Source organism: Elephantulus edwardii, unplaced genomic scaffold (genome assembly GCF_000299155.1).
Source record: "Elephantulus edwardii isolate Elephantulus edwardi_28Jun2011 unplaced genomic scaffold, EleEdw1.0 scaffold00025, whole genome shotgun sequence".
NCBI lineage: Eukaryota > Metazoa > Chordata > Mammalia > Macroscelidea > Macroscelididae > Elephantulus > Elephantulus edwardii.
Genome location: NW_006399775.1, coordinates 1,467,005 through 1,490,726, shown reverse-complemented (window position 1 = coordinate 1,490,726; position 23,722 = coordinate 1,467,005). Strand labels below are relative to the sequence as shown.

The 23,722-nt window shown below is 37.4% G+C and overlaps 1 protein-coding gene across 2 annotated transcripts in view; it reads left to right on the top strand.

The window, feature by feature from the left end:
- Window positions 1-653: 653 nt before the first annotated feature.
- The window catches only part of DLGAP2 (discs, large (Drosophila) homolog-associated protein 2), a 301,058-nt gene continuing 277,989 nt past the window's right edge, over window positions 654-23,722 (top strand). The window contains exon 1 of one of the 2 annotated variants that reach the window (XM_006882844.1): window positions 654-1,715. In XM_006882844.1, coding sequence (XP_006882906.1) covers window positions 714-1,715 — 1,002 coding nt within the window. In that variant the 5' untranslated portion in view covers window positions 654-713. The remainder of the gene's footprint in view (window positions 1,716-23,722) is intronic. The other variant, XM_006882843.1, reaches the window with a different exon arrangement.

The following is a 23,722-nucleotide window of genomic DNA, read 5'->3' as shown; positions in this document are numbered from 1 at the left end:
CTATGAATCAAAATCAGCTCAATATGACCAATGACAACAACAACATAACATCTAAAATAATCCAAACACTTCTTTTTCTTTCCTGGAAAAAAAAGCATAGTTGAAAAAACTTAAATAGAAAGTCAGGATAGCTAGAGATAGCCCTCACTTTGACACTGAAGCATAGCCTTGAATAATTCACTTCTGTTCCCTTACCTGCACAGTGGCAATGTGGATTTAAACAATTTCATGATCAATATATTAGTGTGTGATATATTAATTTGCTACACATTATATTACATAGCAGATGCCATTCTTCAAACTTCTTAAACTCACCTAGTGTGTTTTTTTTCAATCAAGTTGATTATTTGATTTAATATCATAAAATTCCTGCCAATAGATTTGCTGAATCTACGGTATATTAAATAAGAGTTGTTAAAGAATATCATTTGAGAATATACAAATATGTCTTTGTTAATAGTATCATTTGTAGGTATCCAAAATGTATAAAGTTATTGTCCATTCAAATGCCCCAAAGAAAAATAGATTATTAGATAAAAACCGTTTATGTACTGGATGTCAAACATTTTACTTTTTTTAGCACTTAAGTTCTTGCAGTAATGTTTCTACAAAGTAATAAATGTCATTTCTCTGCTTTGTCAACAGACCAGCAGTACTCATGGTCACCGACTCAGCACTTCAATGAAGAAAGATACTCCCCTGCTCCTAGGAATATGAAAGGATTATCTGGGAGTCGAAATCAACAGCAATTATGTTCTGGTCATACTTGTGGCTTAACACCCCCTGAAGATTGTGAACATTCTCATGATCACATTCACCATGGGCAGGAAACAAGGCAGTCTTACTTGCTCAGCCCAACTGACAGCTGCCCCATGGACCACCATCGTTGTTCACCCAGAAGTTCCATTCACTCTGAATGTATGATGATGCCCATGATGATGGGTGATCATATGTCTAGTAGCACTTTCCCCAGAATGCACTATAGTTCACATTATGATACAAGAGACGATTGTGCAATGTCTCATGCTAGCACTAAAATTAATCGAATACCAGCCAATCTGTTGGACCAGTTTGAAAAACAACTCCCTCTCCATAGAGATGGATTCCATACTTTACAATACCAGAGGACTTCAACTGCCGCAGAACAACGCAGTGAGAGTCCAGGGAGAATACGACATCTAGTCCATTCTGTCCAAAAGCTCTTCACCAAGTCTCATTCTTTGGAAGGCTCCTCCAAGAGCAACATCAACGGGACCAAAGGTGATAATAGAGTGGATGATCATCACCATGGGCATCATTCAAAACATAGTAAAAGGAGTAAAAGTAAGGAGCGGAAACCTGAAACCAAGCATAAATCTGGCATGAGTAGTTGGTGGAGTTCTGATGACAATTTGGACAGTGACAGCACGTACCGAACACCCAGTGTGGTTAATAGGCACCACGTAGATCATATCTCTCATTGCTACCCTGAAACTCTCCAGGGACCCTTTGGAGATCTCTCACTGAAGACTTCCAAAAGTAATAATGACGTCAAGTGTTCTGCCTGTGAAGGCTTGTCTATGACCCCTGATGCAAAGTACATGAAAAGGAGCTCCTGGTCCACTCTGACAGTAAGCCAGGCTAAGGAAGCTTATCGCAAGAGCTCCCTTAACTTAGATAAGCCTTTGGTTCATCAGGAAATCAAGCCTTCGTTGAGGTCATGCCATTACCTTCAGGTAAGGAATCTCAATACTATGAATACTATGACTGCAACTTTATAGAACAATATCAGTAGGAAAATAGTAACAACCTGCTCTGGGAAAGCCTTCAAAGCATTCTTGAGTCTTCATTTGAACCATATCCTTACACATGACAGGCTTATTCCTTAATGCTTCAATTGCTGGCGGATTTAGTAATGCCCACGAAAATATATTAGCCCACACTAATGGTTTTCATTTGAAATCTGATCATTTTGGTCTAATGTAAATTGCCCTGAAACTTTAATGAGTTCTTTTCCTATGCCTGACAATAACATCTTTAAGTCTCCATAATACCAATCTGATTATGGAGAATGCATTTGTTTCTCTGGGGTGTGAATTAAATGAAATGCACCAAAGACTATAATATATCAAGGACAGTGAATTGCTGAAAGTATCATACTGTGGAATTCTCTATTTTAGTAATTCCCCCTCTCCCTCTGTCTCCTAATCATGCTATTACCGAATATGCAAGGGAGAAGTATCAGTCCCCTGGGGGGGCATATGCCTTTATTGATGCCTATGCAATTATTTCTGCTAGTGAATAGTGCTATTAACAAAAGTTAAGAGTATATGTATATATCAGCCTTTCATACTTCATATATATGTATGTGTGTATGTCTATAATGTTTTTATTCAACTCACAGATCACTTCTACTTGCCTGAGAGAAATTGCTATTAGCTGTGAGTTGATTTAGAGAATTCTTCTTAGAATAATGAGTAATAGTGCTAACTGCTAGCTGAGTCATCAACCGGTCAATTAATGGAATTGAGATAAACAACTGTGAGTCTTTTCATGAGTCATAAATATGGAAAATCATTTAAGCAACACCTATTGCCATCCTGGTACATTGTTCAAAACTGAGTGATTGTGTTTTGAAAGGAAATGTTTACCAAACTACTTTTCCAAATGTATTCTAAAAGATCAACTGGGAATTAGAGAAAATATGCTTTTCACAGCAATGACGGAGGCTTGAATTTTCCTTGTACTTGGCAAACTCTAATAATAAGATATAAAATTATATTTCCACATGTACAAACATGACAAGTTGAAGCAGGTTTCAGTCTTTGACATAGAAGCAAAATGTTCTTATTTTTTTCTATGTTTGGATCTAGACAATGTCTAGTACAATGTCTCCTGAACACATTAGAATTGTTGTTGTTGTTGTGTACCATCGAGTCGGAACCAACCCATAGCTGACCCCCGAGCTGTTTTTCAGAGGCAGTTAATCACACGGGGGGAACTCACCCATCCTTCCCCACCAGAGCACCTGGTGCCTTTGGGATTACAATACATGTTCTTGCCACTATGATTTCTCTCTTGTTGTTGTCGTTATGGGCCGTCAAGTCACCTACAACTCATAGTGACTCTATGTACAACAGCCCTAAACCCTGCTTGACCCTGTGTCAATCTCCTTGTCTCTGACACACCTACCCCAATTACCCTAGTGACTGAATCATCTCATAGACAGTCTTCCTCTCCTGCACTGTCCCACCACCTTCCCAATCACGATGTCCCTCTCCAAGGACTGATCCTGACTTGCAACATATCCAAAGTATGTCAAACGAAGCTTTAGAATCCTTGCCTCCAAGGAGCAGCCGGTTTAACCCTCTCTAGGACAAACCTGTTCATTCTCTTGGCTGTCCATTGTATATTCAATACTCTTTTCCAACACCACCCCAACACCAATTGACGCTCAAAGGCATCAATTCTCCTTCTATCATCCCTAGCCATTATCCAGTTCTCTGATGCATAACAAGTGATTGCAAAGATAATGGTCTGGATCAGGCACACCTTAGTCTCCAGACTGACATTGTTGCTCTTCAGTACTTTCGAGAAGTTTCTGACAGCAGACTTACCCATGTGGAGCCAAGGAAACTAAAGCTGAGAACAATCTCAATCTCTTCACCATCTATCATGATGCTGCAAATCAGCCCAGTGGTGAGAATCTTTGCTTTCTTGATGTTGAGCTTCATCCCATATTGAAGGCTGAAGTCTTTGACCTTCTGCAGCAAGCCCCTCAGGTCTCCTCAGTTGCTTTCATAGTTAAAAAAGTTATTTCTACATGTGTCTTGAAATACAATACTGTGAGTGACAGGAAAATATCCACATGCATTCAAGGAAGTTCAGGGAATATCACCATGATTCAAATATACGCACCAACAACCAGAGCCAAAGAGGAGGAAATAGAAGATTTCCACAAATGTTTGCAGTCAGAGATCCATCGAACATGCAATCAGGATGCATTAATAGTAATGGGTGACTGGAATGCAAAAGTTGGGAACAGAGAAGAATGACCAGTAGTTGGAAAGCATAGACTTGGTGACAGAAATGGAGTTGGAGATAGAATGGGGAAAAAAATTTGCACAATCAGCAATTTATTAATTGCAAATATATTTTATAAGAAACACCAGCTCGGGTTATACACCTGATGGTATGCATAGGAATCAGATTGATTACATATGTGGAAAGAACCACTGCAGAAGCTCAATACCAGCTGTGAAAACTAGGCCAGGTACTGATTGTGGAACAGACCAACTTTTTGTATGCAAGTTCAAGCTAAAGCTAAGGAAAATGAAATCAAATCCACGGGAACCAAAATATGACCTTAAGTCTATCCCACTTGGATTTAGAAACCATATCAGGAACAGGTTTGAGGCCTTGAACACTAATGAGCGAAGACCAGATTAGTTATGGGAGGATATCAAAAATATCATCCGGGAAGAGTGCAAATGGTAGTTATAGAAACAGAGGAGGAAGAAAAGACCAAAATGGATGTCAAAAGAGACTCTGAATATTGCACTAGATTGTCGAGGAGCCACAGCAGAGGGAAGAAATGAAGACATTAAGGAACTGAACAGATTTCAAAAGGCAAGGCAGGAAGACAAAGTATTATAATGAAAAGTACAAGGAGCTGGAGTCAGAAAATCAAAGGGGCCAAAGTCGCTCAGCATCTTTTAAGCTCAAGGAACGGAAGAAAAATTCAAGCCTCAAGTTGCAATATTTAAGGATACTTTGAGCAGAATATTAAATGATCCTAGAAGTATTTAAAAAAGATGGAGTCATTGTACCAACAGGAATTGGCAGACACACAAGAATTTCATGAAACACCATATGAGCAAGAGCCTGTGGTGATGGAGGAAGTTCAAGCTGCTTTGACAGATTTGGCAAAAAACAAGGTCTCAGGAATTGATAATATACTAATTGATATATTTCAATTAATAGATGCTGCCCTGGATGTGCTCACCAAGTGGTGCCAAGAAATCTGGAGGACAACCACTTGGCCAACTGACTGGAAGAGTGATGTGATTTTTCCTATAGGCACTTCTAACTCTAAAGTCTACATTTGTATTCATCATGTCTATCCAGAGATTGTCAGAATGGCTCAGGATCAGACACACTTTTGCTCTGTTGTACATAGGTTCACTGTGTGTTGGAATAGATGCCACAACACTTAACAACCAATCCTGCAATATCATTATACTTATCAGGAAAAGAAAAGAAGTCCCTCAGGAGGATAGACTGACACATGACTGCAACAACAGGCTTGAACATGGAGCATACAGTGAGGCTGGAACAGAACAGGGCAAAGTTGCAATCTACCTTTACATTATTTTTATATGCTGTCCAGTAGATTATGCCTCATATTGACCACATGAACAACATATCTGAACTTTGTCCTACTCTGCACAATCTTCAGGATCTCCGTCTGGGTCAAGTCCATTATTGCAGTCACTGTACCAATTTATCTTATTCAGCATCGTCCTCTCTTCCTCTGACCTTTCCCAGCATAATGTTGTTTTCCCAGTATGAAGCAGTCATGCCTCCTAAAAATATTCCCAAATATATAGAATGAAGCCGCACCATCCTTGCCTCTAAGGAGCACTGTGTTTGCACTTCTTCCAAGACTTATTTATTCTTTTGAAAGTCCATGAGATATTCTATGCTCTTCTTTGAGATGTCAAAGGTGTCAATTCTTCTTCAGCCTTCATTATTCATTGTTTAAATTTCAGATTCAGAGGAAGCAGCTGAAAATACCATAATTGGGTCAGGTGTATCTTAATCTTCAAGGTGATATCCACATACATTTTCCCAAAATATCATGTCTTTTTATTTTTTTTTACAACTGTTACTATGGATATTCCTGTGGATCCAGTAAAATAATTCATAACTCCCTTTTTTCTCCATCTGTCATGATGTTGCCTATTGCTTAAATGGTGAGGATTTTTGTTTTCTTAATATTAAGATATAATCTTTATCTTCTACAGTAAATATTTCAAGTCTTTACTTTCTGTAAACAAAGTTGTGTAAACTGTATAATGTAGGTTGTTGATGAATCTTCTTCTAATCCTAATGCAACATTTTTCTCTCTATAGTCCATTTTCTCAAATTATTTTCTTAGTCTACACATTGAATATGTATGGATTGTTTTCATTATAGTGTTCTTTTTGTTCTGTTCAGATCATCATCTTGGTCTATCTATATTTTTCATGAGATTCACAGTCTTCTCATTGTTACCCATAATTTGTTATTTGTTATGATCCATACCATCAAATGTCTTTGTATAGCCAATAAAACTCAAGTAAACAGCTTTCTGGTATTCTTGGCTTTCAGCCAAGATCCATCTGATATCAGAAGTGATATATCCTTCTCTCCATGACTTGCGTATCCAGCTTGAATTTCTGGCAGTTCCCCATTAATGTAATCAACAGGGTCCCTGTGAGTTGTAGTCAGCTCAACAAAACCTAGCAACAATAACAATAATTCTGGAATATTATCCACATAGGCCTTATCTCTAAAATACCTTAAGACCTCAGATCTTAGGTTTGCTAATGAATTTTGTTTCATTTTTGTTCAGAAACTTCTCTTATTGGTTATCCTTTATCATTACCTTCCAATGGCCTTTTTAAAACACTTTTTTATTATGGAAAATTTTCTACATAAAAGTAAACATACAATATAATTAAAGTTAATACACCCAGAGCTCCGCTTTAAAAATTATGACGTAGCTGCTAATTTTCTTGTTTTATTTCTATCTCACCTATATTCTCACCTAGATAATATTGATGCATATCTCATATCATTTCTGTATCTTTTTCTGATCTCTTTTGTATTGAAAGACCCCAAATTAAAGACAAAAACGTTTTCTTCTGAAGCACCTTTCTTGGGAATGGGAACAAATGTAGATCTCTTCCAGTCTGGATGACCGGATAGCCATCATTAGTAGTATTATTTAAATTGATTTTTTTCTGATTCTTGTTTTTCTAGCATATTTTATTAGTTAATATTAGGCCTAGAAGCTCTTGGGCTTATCCACTTCATGGTATCTTACTACACACTTGTATTGTTCAGGTGATATTTTAAGTTCACCAATCATATTTCTAGGGCAATCTGGTGGCATAGAGAGATCTGGAGTCCATAGGCAATTGTCATACTAACCCAAAGGCTGTGCCTCTCTGGTGGTTCAAATCTACCAATGAATCCATGGATTAATATAAGCATCTCTTCCAATGTGATTTACAGCCTTCAAAGCCCAACAGAGCACCAGCTATGAATTGGTTCCAACTCAACAACCATGAGTGAGCATGAATCATATTTCTTAGTCTTTAAGTACATTAAGGGAAGAAACTGTACCAGATCTTGCCCTTTTTCTTCTACATTTTTATGTTGTTCAGCATATAACCAGTAGATCCCTGGGGGGAAGCCGGAAGCATTAGTAATTGATATAAGTGAGTGTGGCTTCAGTTGGAACTGTTGCCTGGCAAAATATATTTCTCAGACTTTAAAACAGTATTTTGTTAAGTAGTAACATGAAAAAATGACAAGTTGTTATTTGATCCTGTGGTAAGTATAAATGTGATTTAATAGAACACAACATTAAAATAAAATCCTCATGGGATTAAATAATGCTGTTTAAGGCAAAGCTGAGAAAGAGGCAAGGGAAGCAATTACCAGACCCCCTCTTCTACCAAAATTCTATCACTTGTCTCATTTTCTATACAGAGGTTCACAAATTTGTCTGTGAAATTATATAGTTCTCATTAGGCATAACAATTGTCTTGGTTATCAAAGCTCCTTTTCTTTGTGTTCATATAAATAATATATCCTGGGATAACAAACTTGGAGTTTTACCATCCAAAGGCTCAAAAACCATTTTCTACAGTATTCAAATCACCCCAACACAAAAGTAATGAACCCTACTACACACTTTAGAAGAAAACCTGTAGCATAATACATAGCATGTAAGGCTGCTTATTAAAAAGGTGACAATTCAATCCCACCAGTCCCTTCAGGAGAGAAAGATAAGCTATCTCCTCCTTTACAGCCTCTCAAACCCAATGGAGGGCCCCTGAGTTGTAGCAGACTCGAATGGCAGTGAGTGGGATATTTATAGGGAAAGTGCAGCCAGAGTGTTCTTCAGAAGCAAAGATGATGAGAATTCACCTCATGTTTTCAAAAGGAGCCATCCTCTTGAAAAGCAGATCACATTCAGAAATATATAGGACCAGTGAAAGAAAATAAAATCCTCAAGGAGATGGATGGACACATCCAGTCGTGGGAACAGTGAGCATTAAGTACAATATTGATTATGAGTACGGCACTGGATGGGACAGAATTTGTATGTTATACACATGGTTCAGTCTGCAGTTGGCCTGCAGGCCCCTGTGCAGTGGTTCCACTCTAGAAGCGGGTTTTTCACATCTTGATGAGGGTCACATAAGGAAATTTTTGGGGTTTGTGTTGGTTTGTATTACCGGCGTGTTTTTTTCACCTCTACAAGCAAGTGTCAGCTGGCTGGACTTTTGCTTGCCCATTTTAAACGAGGACTCAAGGGCAGAGGGAATACATAGTTTATCGTAGTCAACAACATTTGTTGGGTGTCTCTCTAAAATTCCATAGGGACAATTTTATTAAGATTAGCATGAACATGTTTTAAGTGGTACAGCACATTTACCTATTTGCTGTACTGAATAACTTGGAGTTGCTGTGATGCTGAACACTGTACCATAGTTGTGTCAAATACCACAAAGGATGCCTATCATTGACAGTGTTTGGAGGAGCTTCCAGACTGATTCAGGTTTAGAAGCAGGAGTGCCATCACTGCCTAAACCAGATGCCTCTGGAAACTCTATAAAGTGTATAAACTCTATCAACATAAGGAAAAGATGTTAAGTATAGAACAGAGTTCAGATCTTTTGTTCATAGAGTCTCTGTGAGTCATATTTTGCATAATAACATTTAACCACTGCTAAGTGAGAGTAGTAGTATTGTATTTTAGAGGAGCATTCTTTGTACATTGTACATCACTCTTTGTCAACTTGCTGTACTGAGGTAATCTGAGTTTGCTGTGGTGCTGAACCTTGTGCATTTGGGATGTGAAAGGCCATAACGGTTTCCCAAATTGGACAGTGTTTGGTGGAGCTCTCAGTTGTAAAACAGGTTTTGAAGCGGAAGTGGCATCCACTTCCTAAATCACATGCTTATGGGAACTCTATGAACTTGGAGAAATGACAATAGTTATATAAAGGCACTAGGTCTTTTGTTCATGGATTCGCTATGAGTCATGCTCGACTTAATGACAATTAAAAAACAACAACAACATACACAGGGTAGCTATGAGTCAATTCAATTGTTCCTAGGAACAACAGCAACATATGTTGCTGCACTGCGCTCATTCAGAATGATGTTTCCTTCCAGGAGTAAGTTCCTAACATTCTTTTATTCTACCTCTTAAAGGAAATCAACACTTTCTGAGATGTAAGCCAGTGTGGTGTTATTTTAAGTTCCCCACCTTATGGTGCTTTAGAACCCTGGCTGGATCACCTGTAAGGAGATTTGTGAAGATGAACATCACAAATTATACACACACATCCTCAGGCTGTTTTTGTCCTAGGACTCAATTGAATTAATGCATTTTCAAAGAGGTTTTTTGATGTTTGTTAGCAGATTTTGATTGGATTAAACTTCCAGAGGTGGGGGGGGCATGATGATAAACACTTCTATATCCTTACAAGCAGAGGTTTTATTGCACAACCAGCATATAGAGGAATTAAATTACCTGTAGATGATACTGTAAGAATAAAATTCAAAAGAACTATAAAAGAGAAAGAAAAAGAGAGAAGCTTTATTCATTTTTCACCAAAAACTACACAGATTTGGAACTGAACAGAGATTGTGTTTTATCTTCACCTTTCGTTCATGCAGAATATGCAGTTAGTGTTATTTTTTCCATGTTTTTAAGTAGATCAGAACAGGTAACAAAAAAAAGTGAAACAAAATACTGATGCCATTTTGTTCCTTTCAAAGAGCTCTTGTTTTCATATTTTCTACATCAAGACAAGGCATTTAAATTCAAACTTTTAATGAATGTTATATTAATTTGGCTGAGTGATTCATCTCAACTTAGTTCTGTGAACAAAAAGCACACTGTGTCATGTACCTTGCTAAGTGCTGGGAAGACAAAGATTAAGAGAGAGGCATGCTCCAGGCAGAGTAAAAGAGCAGACAATAACAGCCTGAGTCTCTTGAGAGAAAATACAGGGAGCCAGCAGGAGCACCTCCCCTGCATTTGGAAGCAGTACCTTACCCCCTTTGGACATGTACCACCAAAAAGCTTGTGCCATAGGTTAGGGCTTCTAAATTTCTGAATTTGCTTGTGTTATGTCTTTTATGATCTTTATAGTTCTGAGTTTTGCACCTAGGTCTCTGATCCACCTTGAGTTATTTTTTATGTATAGTATGAGATATGTATGTATCCTGTTTCCCTTTTCTGCAGGTAGATGCTTAGTTTTACCAGCACCATTTGTTAAAGAGAGTCTATTATTTCCCTATTTAATGGGTTTGTGTCCTTGTCAATTAGTTGACCATAAGTGGGTGGACTGATTCCTCAGTTGTACTCCATTGATCTATGGGTCTATTGTTATATCAATGTCATGCTGTTTTGATTACTACAGTTGTGGAGTAGGTTTTGAGATCAAGGAGTGAGATACCTCCTACTTAATTTGAGTTTGTCATAAGGCCTTTGCTTGTTCTGAGGTTTTCTTTTCCAGATGAGACTTGTAATTGCTGTTCTTATCTCCCTGAAGAATGAATTTAGGATCTAACAACAATAGACATCTACTCCCTAGTTCCACACTCACATATATTCTTGCTTTCATTGCCTCTTCTAATTACAGCTTACTGGCATCTGAAAATCAACAGTTACAAACCTCTCATGCTCACCTAAAGTCCATTTGATAGCCAGCAGCAGTGTGACCATTTAAATTTAAGTCAGGCTTGAGTGTAAGATATACTTACACTCTGGATGAAGTTTGAAGATATTAAACCGAGTGAAATAAGCCAATTTGAATAGGGTATGTATTGTGTGACATCATTTATATAGAAAGACAAGAACAAGCAAATGTGGAGATCAAAGTTTATTAGAGATTACTCAGTCAGGAGGGTAAATCTAGTGGCTTAGTGGTAAAGAGTTGTCAACCCAAAGGCACATGGTTTGAATCCACCAGCTGCTTTGCAAGAGAAGGATGGACAATCTCCTAATATGCAAGTTACTGTCTCTTGGAAATTCAGTGAAGGGTCAGTTCTGACTCCACGATGCACAACAAAAACAGGGTAGGCAGGAACAGGCATTACTGCTCATAGAGTTTCATTCTACACTGATATTAAAAAAATGCATTTTGATTAAAGGTAGGGTTTCAAAATGAATGAATGTGAGAAGTTGAAGTGGCAGAAGCTGTGTGATATTGTATTGTTGTGTGCCTTCAAGTTGACTATGATTCTTCATGACCCTATGAACAACGGCTCTGGACCTTGCCTGATCTTCAGCCAACTTCACCATATCCAACACACCTGACCCTATTGCCATGACTCTGTGTCAATACTTCTCATCAAGAGTCTTTCTCTCTTGTACTAAACTTCTACCTTTTCAATCATTATGTCCTTCTTCAGAAACTGGCCCTTTCTGACAATATACCCAAAGCATTTAAGACGGGGCTTCACTACCCTTGCTTCCAAAAAGCAACCTGGTTTAACTTTCTCAAGACCTGTTTGTTCTCTTGGCAGTCCAGGATATGTTCAGTACTCTCCTCCAGCACCACAACTTGAAGACGTTTAATCTTCTATCATTCTTATTTATCCATCTTTCATATCCATAGTGAACAAATGAGAAGACCACAGCTTGTATGTGATGCACATTGTTACTCTTTAGCACCCTGGAGAGCTTATCGACAGCAGATTTTTCTCAGTGCAACTCATCTTTTGATTTCCTGACTGCTGCCACCAAGCATGTTGATTTTTGGGTCCAAGTAAGATATAATTGCTAACAACTTGAATCTTTTATCCATCTATCATTGTGATCTATTGGCCTGGTGGTAAGAATTTTCATTTTCTTGATGTTGAGATGCTGTCCATATTGAAGGCTAGGGTCCTTAATCTTCTACAGCAAATGCTTAAAGTTCTCTTTGGTTTTGGAAAGCCAAGTTGTGTCATCTGCATAATGCAGGCAGACAATTATTCTTCCTCTGATCCTGATGCTTTATTCTTCTTCCTAAAGTCCACCTTCATTAATGATTGGTTTAGCACATAGATTGAAAAGGTATGGGAAGAGGATACATCTGTGGTGCACTCCATTCTTGACTTTGAACCATGTGGTATATTCCCTTCTATTTATATTGTTCAATATGTATTTCAGACAATGTTGGTGTTGTTATGTGCCATTGAGTCGTTTGCGACTCATAGCGACCCTATGTACAACAGCCCTAAACTCTGCTCTGTCATGTGCCAATCGCACTGTCTCTGACACTCCCAACCCATTACCCAAGTTACTGAACCAATCCACCTCTTGTGCTGTCCCTCCACTCTTCCAAGCATGATGTCCCTCTCCAAGGACCGGTCCCTTCTTACAACATGTCCAAAGTATGAGACAAAGCCTCAGAATCCTTACCTCCAATGAGATTCCCAGTTTAACCCTTTCCAGAATGAACTTGTTTGTTTTCCTATCAGTCCATGGTACCCTCAATACTCTTCTCCAGCACCACAGCTCAAAGGCATCAATTCTCCTTCTATACACTCCTTAGCCATTGTCCAACTCTCTGATGCATAACAAGTGATAGCAAAGACCATGGCCTGTATCAAACACACCTTAGTCTCCAGAGAGACACCATTGCTCTTCAGTACGTTGAAGAGGTCCCTAACAGCAGACTTTCCCATGGCAATACGTCTTCAAATTTCCTGGCTGCTGGTGCCAAGAGTGTTGACTGTGGAGCCAAGCAAACTAAAGCTGTGAACAATCTCAATCTCTTCACTGTCCATCCTTATGCTGCAAATTGGTCCAGTGGTGAGAATCTTTGTCTTCTTGACATTGAGCCTCAATCCACATTGGAGGCTGGAGTCCTTGACCCTCTGCAGCAAGTGCTTCAGGTCCTCCTCACTTTCAGCAAGCAGGGTTGTGTCATCTCCATAACGCAGATTGTTGATGAATCTTCCATCAATCTTGACCCCACGTTTCTCCTCATAGAGCCCAGCCTCCTGGATAATCTGTTCTGCATATAGGTTGAAAAGGTATAGAGACAGGACACATTACTGGCATACACTCTTCCCAATTTTGAACCATGCAGTGTTTCCTTGCTCTGTTCTGACGACTGCTTCTTGGTCCAAGTATAGGTTTCTCATTAGCATGATCAAGTGTTCAGACAATAGCTTCTTGAAAGAGGTTTTGTTTGAGAAAAATCAAGTGTTCTTAAATTCTCATTCTTCTCCATGTTAGCTATAATTTGTTATGATCCACACAGTCAAATGCCGTTGCATAGTCAATAAAGCACAAATATACATCATTCAGATGCTCTCTGCTTTCAGCCAAGATCTGCCTGACATCAGCAGTGATATCCCTAGTGCCATGTCCTGTTCTAAATCCAGCTTGTGTTTCTGTCAGTTCTCTGTCAATGTGCTGTTCTAGCCAATTTTTTTTATCATTTTCAACACAATTTTGCTTGTATGTGATATTATATTATTTAATAATTTTCACATTCTGTTTGCTAGGGCTACTTGTGTACAGTTAAACTCCTCTTGGGGTTCAGTTCCTTGGTGGAGAGGTTCATGGTCATTGGTTTCATGGGAGATCTCAACCAATTGGCCCAATAATGGATGTTTCCAATCTGCCCCCTAGTTCATAATGTACTACCTGAGATCTTAAAGCTTATAATTGGTCAGCCAAGAAAAAACACATTGTCTCTATTTGCCTGAAGCATCAGGGGAAGGAAAGTTAGGAATAGGATATGAAATGAGACAGCCACTTCTTTTGCCATGAGAAAGCAAGAAATGGCTAGTTCCAAGTTACTGTTACTGAACATTTTGATCAAAGGCTATAGAAAAATCTCCATTTAAAAAAAGGGAGAGTAGGGAAATGAAAAACAGATTTTCAAAATATAGTTGATTCAGAGTTATGGCAACTAGATGAATCCCTAAAGTATTTCCCTAAAATAATCTTTATACCTCCAACCAAAGATAGCTCCTACAATCTTTTTTAAAAATTTCATTCTATTAAATAATTTTTTATTTTATACTGGTTTTCTTACAAAGTTCATATACTTTGTTTTTCACACTATCTTTATTCACAATGCATTTTATACAATTATTTCCATTCATTCTATTTTATAAAATTAATCAACATTGAAATATATCCACTATTGCACCATCTTTCCAGAGCTCCACTGGATCTTTCCCATTTCCTTAAATTCTAACAGTAGTTTTACTAGTTAAAGACTGTTGATGCCTTGTGTGTTGTCCTTTTTCAAGAATTATCTATATGGGATCAAATCAAGAACAGCAACTTGGCATATTAAGATGGGAACCTTCTTAATAAGTTAAGTGATGAGATTACTCAGAGAAGGGATGACTCAATGGTTGAAATTTAAATAATGTAATCAGTGTCAATGAATCATATATGTTGAGATGTGAATGTATCTTTTTGCTTTATAACTTTTCAAAAATGATAAAATCAAATGGACAGGCCTATAGGAAAATCAGTAATGCTTGAATAGGTATACACACCTAAGAGCAATTAACTCTTTCTGATCAAACTGGCAACTCTGTCTGTTTTAAGCTCAAATGCCATGAAGATGTGAAAAGAAGAAATGGAAACTGAAAATACAGGAATAAAGTAGGAATAGAACTGTTTCATTGTAGGGTTCCAATGAGTGTTATGAAACAAAGTTCATATCAATTGTTGAAAAAAGAAACATTGTTCTCAAGGCTTTCACTCAAATCACAATTTAAAAAACAAAACAAAACAAACAAACAAAAAACAACAGAAGAATAATGAAATGACTCCAACTCATTGCCATTGAGCTGGAGTGGACTCAAAGCTGACTTCAGCAGGTTTTGGTAGACTATTAATTGCACAAGAGGAGATTGCCCATTTTCTCTCACTGAAGTATTCCTAGATTTGAACTACCAAATAGACTCCACTGTCTTTGAGTTAACGATGCAATTTCCTGTAGAAGCTTGATTGTTACTTGCCTAGGTCAGATGGCTTTGTGGATGGATGTTACCAAACATTAGGGACAAACTTTCACCAATTCTGCTTAAATTATTTCAAAAAAACAGAAAAAGAAGGATCACTCTCAGAGTCCTTCTATGAAGCAAGCATAACCCTAATACTAAAACCAGGCAAAGACATCACCGTAAAAGGAAATTCTAGACCAATATCTCTAGTAAACATAAATGCATAAATACACTTTTCTAAAACGGCTCTGTCCAAATTATCCCCCAGGATCACTCCCTCTTAGAAATTTTACCATTTACAGTAAAAGATCTGGAATGCAAAGGACACTTCCATCTTGCTCTCATTTATATTCCTATCGTCTATTCAGCATTGTACACATTTTTAAAAAAATTAATGAGTGACCAAAACATTTCCCTAGAGAAAATGTAACTTTTCTAGATATTTTTCTCCCTGGTTTTAACACCTGAAAGAAGAGTTCATTATATATTTATTATGTTGTTGTGTACTGTCGAGTCGGAACTGACCCATAGCTAACACTCCGGCAGGTTTTCAGAGGCAGTTAATCACACAGGAGGAGATTTCCCATTCTTCTGTGGAGCCGCTACTGGATTTGAACCTTGTGCTTTGGGGATTACAGTGTAGCTTCTTGCCACTAGACAACCAGAGCTCCCTGTATTTCCTATATATGGGAATATGTACATTTCCATATATATTAATTATATACATATTATATATTTATATAAAAGGTTATATATTCATTATAAAATTATGTTTTTCCACTTGTGTCTTGATGCTTTAAAGAAAGGAAAAATATTTTAATATACAATGTTAAAGTATCCTTAAAGAAAGAAACAAGAGTATAAAAATTTATAGTAATGTCAAATTAGGAAAATTCCTTTTAATAAATCTCTCTACTCACTGTACACAACTAGATAATGAGTGTAATTAATAACAATTAAATGTAGCAAAGTCTATAAAATGGATTTGCAGATGCTAGTAGCTATTATAAAGAGAAACATACTTGTTTATTTATTCACTTATTCATTCATTGGAGGATATAAAGTCACTTATGTTTTGCAGTGTTTAGTTGGCCACACTAATGCATTGGTCTGCTAATTTTTAACATTGTAAAATATCAGACAAAGGATTACTTACTGAGGTGTACCGGCATTTTAGCGTTGCTCTTCAATTCTTTTTATAGTTTTGAGACATGTGCTTTGAAAATTATTATTTAGTTCTGAGATTCATACTTTGAGTTTGACTGGTTTACAGCTTGGTTTATTGAAAATTCTTCTGTCAAAGATTGGGTAATTGGCTTCTTAAATAAGAAACTAAGAAAACTACAAGCTAGTTAATTCACAGACTGCTGAAAGTATCTTTTCCTTGGCTCTTTATGAAAACAAGGTTTAATCCACAAAATTTTTGTGAAACTGCCAACAAGAATTTATCCTTTACATGACATATGGGCCTTTTTTGATCTGTCCTCAGTTAAACTTGCAGCCTCCTTTCTCGCAACTTCTTCTTTAAGCACAGTTCTGACTAAGTGTTTCTGCACATGCTTCCCTAAACACAGAGTGTGTGCCTCGTGTCCTTGTCCTGTTTCTTCTCTCTGTAATACCCATGACGCCACCTCCTCTTACTTTTCTGATAGCCAAGTGAATGGCTTTTTTTAAACTTCTAGACTAAATTTCTAGGAAGCTTTCTCCCATCATTCACCCTCACCGCCATTTCACACACAATTCTATTGTTCTGTCTGTTCTCTACTTTATTCTCTACTTGCTTCTTTCATCCTTTTGAAAATGTATTATAAGTCATCTCATTTTATGTCTATCAGCTCTGCATGAATGCATTGCCCTTGAAGACTATGACTCCTATATGATTAATAATTTAAAAAACCAACCCAACCAACCCAAACCCAGTAGATTCTAATTTATAGTGACCCTCTATGCAACTTCTGAGGCTGTAAGTTTTTAAAGGAGGATAGTGTTTATCTTCCTCCAGCAAGCAGCTACTGAATCTCAACTACTAAAATTTCTGTTAACAGGCTAATAAATATATGCTGTGCTATAAAGCTCCCTAAATGAAGAATAAGGAAATATATATATATACATACATATATGTGTATAGGGATTCTTTCTCAAGAAAAGTGATTCAACACAATGTGGAAATTATCCAGCAATATCATTAATCACATGCAAACAAAATAATGCTAAATATCATCCAAAACCAGCTAGCACAGTGCATTGGTAGATAACTTCTAGAAGTTCAGATTAAGTTTAGAAGAGGATATGGCACCAGAAATATCACCGCTGTCAGATGGATCTGAACTGAAAGCAAAGAATACCAGGTGAATGTCTATTTATAGGGTCGCTATGAATTGTGCTTGACTAACAACAACAACACAGACATGTTTGTTCTCTTGACAGTCCACATTATGTTTAAGACTCTTGCTCTCTAGCACCACAACTGAGAGGCATCAATTCTTTTTCCCCTAGTCATTTTCCAGCTCTCTGATGCATAGCAAATAATAGCAAAGATCATGGACTGCACCAGGCACACTTTAGTCTCTAGATTGTCATCATTACTGTTTAGCACTTTGGAGAGGTTCCTGACAGTAGAAGTTCACAATGAAATTCTTCTTCTGATTTCCTGACTTCTGGTGCCAAGAGTGTTGATTGTGGACCCAACCAAACTGAAAATGTTAATAACCCAAATCTGCTCTCCATCTATCATGATGCTGTTGCAATTGGCCCAATGGTGAGAAGCTTTGTCTTCTTGATGTCGAGGTTCAATCCATACTGAAAACTGCAGTCCTTGACCTTCTGCCACAAACACTTCAGGACTGCTTCAGTTTTGGTGAGCAAAGTTGTGTCATGTGCATAACGTAGGATGCTGATGAATCTTCCTCTAATCCTGATGTCACATTCCTCCTCATAAAGTCCAGCCTCCTGAATGATCTGTTTCACAGAGAGATTGAAAAGATATGGATTGAAGATGTTATCCCTAATGCATTTGTTTCCTGACTTTGAACCATGCAGTGTTTCCTTGCTCTGACCTGAAGACTACTTTTCCAAGAATAGGTTTCACATGAGCCCAATCAAGTGTTCTAGGATTCTCATTCTTTTTGAAGGTTAGCTATATTGTTTTTTTTCTCTACACACCCAAATGACTTTGTTAGTCAATAAAACACAGACAGAAATTCCTCTGGTACTCTTGGCTGTGGTCAAGATCCATCTGACATTGGCTATAATGTCTCTAATACCACAGACTCTTCTAAATCCAGCTTGTATTTTTGGTAGTTCTCTGTCAATGAGAACTGTCCCAGTTGGTTTTGGATAATCTTCAGCAAGATTTTGCTTGCAAGTGATTTTAGTGATATAGATCTGAAATTTCCACACTCTATCAGGTCACCTTTTTTTGGAATATAAATAAATACAGATCTGTTCCAGTCAGTTGGCCAGGAAGCTTTCCTTCAGATTTTTGGGCACAATATGGTGAGCACGCCCAGAGCAACATCCCTGGAGCCATGTTTTACTTCCTCCTTCATCACCATTGCTTCTTGATCATATTTTGTTTTATAAAATTCTTCTGTGTCAGCCAGTTCTTTTTGGTACAGTAACTCTATGTACTATTCTGCTCATAGACTTGAATTTGTTCTTCAGTTCTTTCAGCTTAAGAAACACTGAGAGTGTTTTTCCCTTTTGGTTTTCTACTCCAGCTCTTGCACGTTTCTATATAATACTTTGCTTTGTCTTCCCATGCTGTTGCAAACTGCAGCCTTTTACACAATGTCTGGAAGAAATGAACATAAAGATACAGACGCACACAGAAGACAAGACAGGACTGCCACAAAGAAAAACACAGGACGGGAAGCGGCAGCCTCGTGGGTCGGCCTTTATTGAAATTTTGTAGGGGTCTCAGCAATGATCTCATTTTTTAGGGTTTCCATAGAATCATAATAAACAGTGATCTCATATCTCAGTTTTTATAGAATCATAAAAGGTAAGTACAGAAACAATAGAGCAAGGAAGGACACACACTCTGTTCCTTATGATAGATGATGGTCTTCACATGAAAGGGGTTAGGAGACTAAAACGACTTAAGATATATTATTTACAGGAATAGAGACCTCCAAGTTCTCAGCCTGTTTGCAGAACAGAGGACAAAGGTTTCTCTTTAATTATTAAACCCGAAAGTTACCTGTTTGCAGGCTGAACTCTCAATAACCCTGAAACCCACTCACGTGCAAGCTGGGCTTCCAATAATGGTGTCCGGTCCTCCTCACCATGCTGCTCTTTGATATCTTCTGTTCAGCTCTTTAACTTCCTACTTTCTCCCCTTTGCTTTGGCTTCTTGATGCTAGTGCAATATTCAGAGTCTCATCTGATATACATCTGGGTCTTTTCTTTCTCCTCTCTCTCTGTAATGACATTTGTATTCTTTGTGGACTTGAATTTAAAAACCATTTCAGGAACATGTTTGAGGCATTGAACACCAATTAATGAATATCAAATGTGACACCTATACCTAGATTAAAAGGCTGTTGTATGAAAAGAGTAAGGGTTTAAAATCATGAAAGGTACATGTCAGGGTTGTATCCTTTTTCCATATTTATTTAATCTGTATGCTGAAGAAATCATTCAAGAAATGGGACTCTGAAGAAGAATATGCCATTTGAATCAGAGGAAGACTCATCAATAACTTACATTATGCAGATGACAAAATGTTGCTTGCTGAAAGTGAGGAAGACTTGAATACTTCTTGCAGAAGATCAAAGACTACAATGTACAAAATGGATTACATCTCAACATCAAGAAAACAAACATTCCCACCACTAGATCAATAAACATCATCATGATTGCTGGAGAAAAGATTAAAACTGTCAACAAATTTAACTTACTTGGATCCACAGTCAATATAGTTGGCACCAATAGTCTAGTGATCAGGAGATGTATTGCATTGGGAAAGTGGCTGGCCAGGGTCCTCTCCAAATTACTGAGGAGCACAAAGTTAATTTGAAGAGTAAGGTGTGCCTTATTCAGGTCATTATCTTTTCAGTCACTTCCTATCAGCTGAGAGCAGGGTAATGAATAAGAATTACAAAATAAGAATTTATGTCTTTGAGCTGTGGTTTTAGAGAAGTACACTAAATATCTCATGGACTACCAAAAGAACAATTATGTCTTTGAGAAAGAACAGCCAGAGCGCTTCTTGGAGGCAAAGATGCCAAAACTTCACATCATATACTTTGGGCACGTATTCCAAGAAGACATTATTCCTTGGAGAAGGACATCATGTTTAGAATGGTAGAAGGTAAGGAAAAGTTAGATGAATGGACACAGTAACTGCTACAGTGTTAACAATGTGCCCCCATGCAGATATCACAGGACAGGAGAAGGTTTAGATTTGATGCTTGTAGAGTTGCTATGAGTCACCTTGACTCAAAAGCACCTAACAACTACAGCAACATATGTACATGGAGCTGTGATGGCTTAGTGGCTAAGAAATTACACTTCCATCTCAAAGGAAAGTGGTTTCAATCCACCGAAAGCTCTGTGGGACTAAGATGAGTTATCTCCTCCTATGCCATTTACAGCCTTTCAAAAACCTACAAGAGTGTCAACTATGAGTTGCTTCAGACACCATAGCAAATTGTTTCTGTGTATATAATCCCAGTGGCGTAGTGGCGTAATGTGTTATGCATTTTTCTGCTAACTGAAAAGATAGTGATTCAACTGCACCAGCTGCTCTGCTGGAGAAAGATAAGCAGTGTCTTCCCAAAAATATTTTCTGTTTCATAAAGCTGTTGGACAGTCACTGTAAGCCGGACACCATTGAAAGCAATTTGTTATTGTTATGTGCCATTCAGTTGGAACTGACTCATGGTGACTTCTTAGTGGGTTTTAAGAGGCAGTAAATCACATGAAAGGGGATCGCCCACCCTCACTCAGAGAAACTTGTGCATTCAAAGTGTGTGCCTTTGGGATTGCAGATCAGTTTCTTACCCTTAGACCACTAGAGATAGGGAAGTTGTTTCCATGTGCCTGGGAGTTAACTCTGACTCCTTCTAACCCTGTAACAGTAGATCTGATCCCGGTCCTATCCTGTTCATTATCATTTCTGCTATATTTGAGCCTGTTGTTACTGTCATTGTGTCAATCCATCTTACTGATAGTTACGTTCTCTTTCACTGACCATCCACCTTTCCAAGCATAGTATGTTTTTCCAAGGACTGACTCTTCCCAACAGCATGCTCAAAGTACGGGAGACAAAGCTTCGCCATCCTTGCCTCCATGGAGCATCCTGGTTGCACATCTTCAAAGACATATTTGTTTCTTTGTTTTAAATAAAATTTTTACTTTATTCTAGTTTACTTACAAAGTTCATATACATTGTTTTTCACACCGCAGTCCATGCGATGTTAAGCACTCTAGTCCGACACAACTCAAAGGCATTCATTCTTCTTCTGTCGTCTTTAGTGATCATGCAAACTTCAGACACATAACAAGTCATTAAAAAGACAATAGCTTGGATCAGGTGCACATTGGTCTTTAAACAGATGTTGTTGCTCTTTAGGACTTTGGAAATGTCCTTTACAGCAGATTTGCCATATGTAACATATCTTTTGATTTCTTTTTTTTATTAAATTTTATTCGTTTTAATGAACATTTACAGGGATTTTGGGTTTTCATTCCTTCATTGCTGCACCATTCTCTCTACCCTCCTCCCCAGTTTGTTCTTCTTCCCCCGCCATCCGAATGTCTGTTTTAATTGTCCAATTGATTTCTTAACTGCTGGTACCAAGGGTATTCTTTGTGGATCAAGTAAGATAAAAACAATTTCAATCTTCTCCTGTACAGCAGTTGGAGGATTTGAATTTTGTGCTTTTGCTATTGCAGCATTGCTTCTTAACCAGTAGTTCACCAGAACTCCCAGTGCAATATAGCTATTGATACATAAATGTCAAAAAGCAATATATGAAGGAACTTTAGAAAATACAAGAAAAGATCATATAAAAGCCCATAGTCCTCATATCCCAGTTATAATCCCTGTTATACATAAATCCAGACATTTGCCACATACAGGACAGGTAAATAAGCTTTGACATTTTCAAAAAATCGTGTATATTATATGTTAAAATTATTTTCCCTTCATAAATATCTTTCTGTGGTAAAATACATATTATTTTGCAGTTTTATTTTGGATGTCTGAGTAGTATCCATTGCTTTTCCATAATATATAGTTGAAGCAATTCCCTGTAATAAGATAGTAATGTTGTTTTCTCCTTTTGCCTTAATGAATAATTCACCAGTCCCTGAAACTGAGCCTTATTTACTAAGAGTACATTTTAGAAAGTTAACTTGCGGGGTCAAACTGTGTGAAAATTGCACAGTATTTTTTATAATATAGCCAAGAAGGTTGTATTGTAGATTTTACAGTCCCACAGGCAGTGTATGAAACTGTTTCAAGACATTTTCTTCCATTATATTTTTAATTGAAAGTGGACTTTAAAAAAAAAAAAAGGAAAGAGTACAGGTAAGAATTAAATACTCTGAGATACCATTCTTTGGTCCTTTCTCAGTACTCTTAAATCTTTATTGTCAAGAAATGGTAACTTCTGCGAAACCAAAATTTTATGTGGCTAAATTCATGCTTGTTTTCTCAATTGCTAATTTGTTGCTGAGGGAGCCCTCTATTACCTTGCATTTATTTTATTATCCTAGCGACTTTAATTTGCATTGTAATCTGCAAGACTTTTGCCTTTTCCAGGTCTTTAATATTTCACGATGGCCTTTCAACATGGTACACTTTCTCCTTTAAATGTGGAAATCAGGTATAGATCATAAAGACTTAAAAAATAAATTCAAATCAGAAAGAGTTGCAGACATAACCATGTCAAACATCACAATTTTATAGTTGAGCATACTGGTCTTTGTGACTTCTTAGAAGTCAGAAAAGTTCTTGGCGTTACTGCTGGAATTACAGCTGGGAACTTATTGTCCCAAACCTTCATTCTTGAATATATGGATGGGCTGGAGTGCTGCTTTGCAATTCTAAATTCTATAAGCAGATTCACAGGAGTGCTATTTGTTAAATAATAAACAAATATAAAAGGCTAAAGCTATAATCCATCTTATTATTTAAAGGGTCACTGTGAAATTTTTTATTCATGCTTTCACACTAACACACACAATAAACTGTCAGTAAGATACTTCCTGGAGTTAGAAAAACCCAAACCAAGCCCATTGTCATACAGTTCATTCTGACTCACAGCAATGATATAAAACAATAAAAGTGTTCTGAAGGGTTTCCAAAAATCTAAGATTTTATGAAAACTGACATGTTCTCCTGCAAAACGGCTGATGAGTTCAAACTACTAGGCTTTTGCTTAGAACCTCAGTACTTTAAACATACCTAGGTTTCCTTTGTTATGAACTAAAAGTGGAAAAATATTTCTTTTTTTCCTATTTTTATTTACATAGA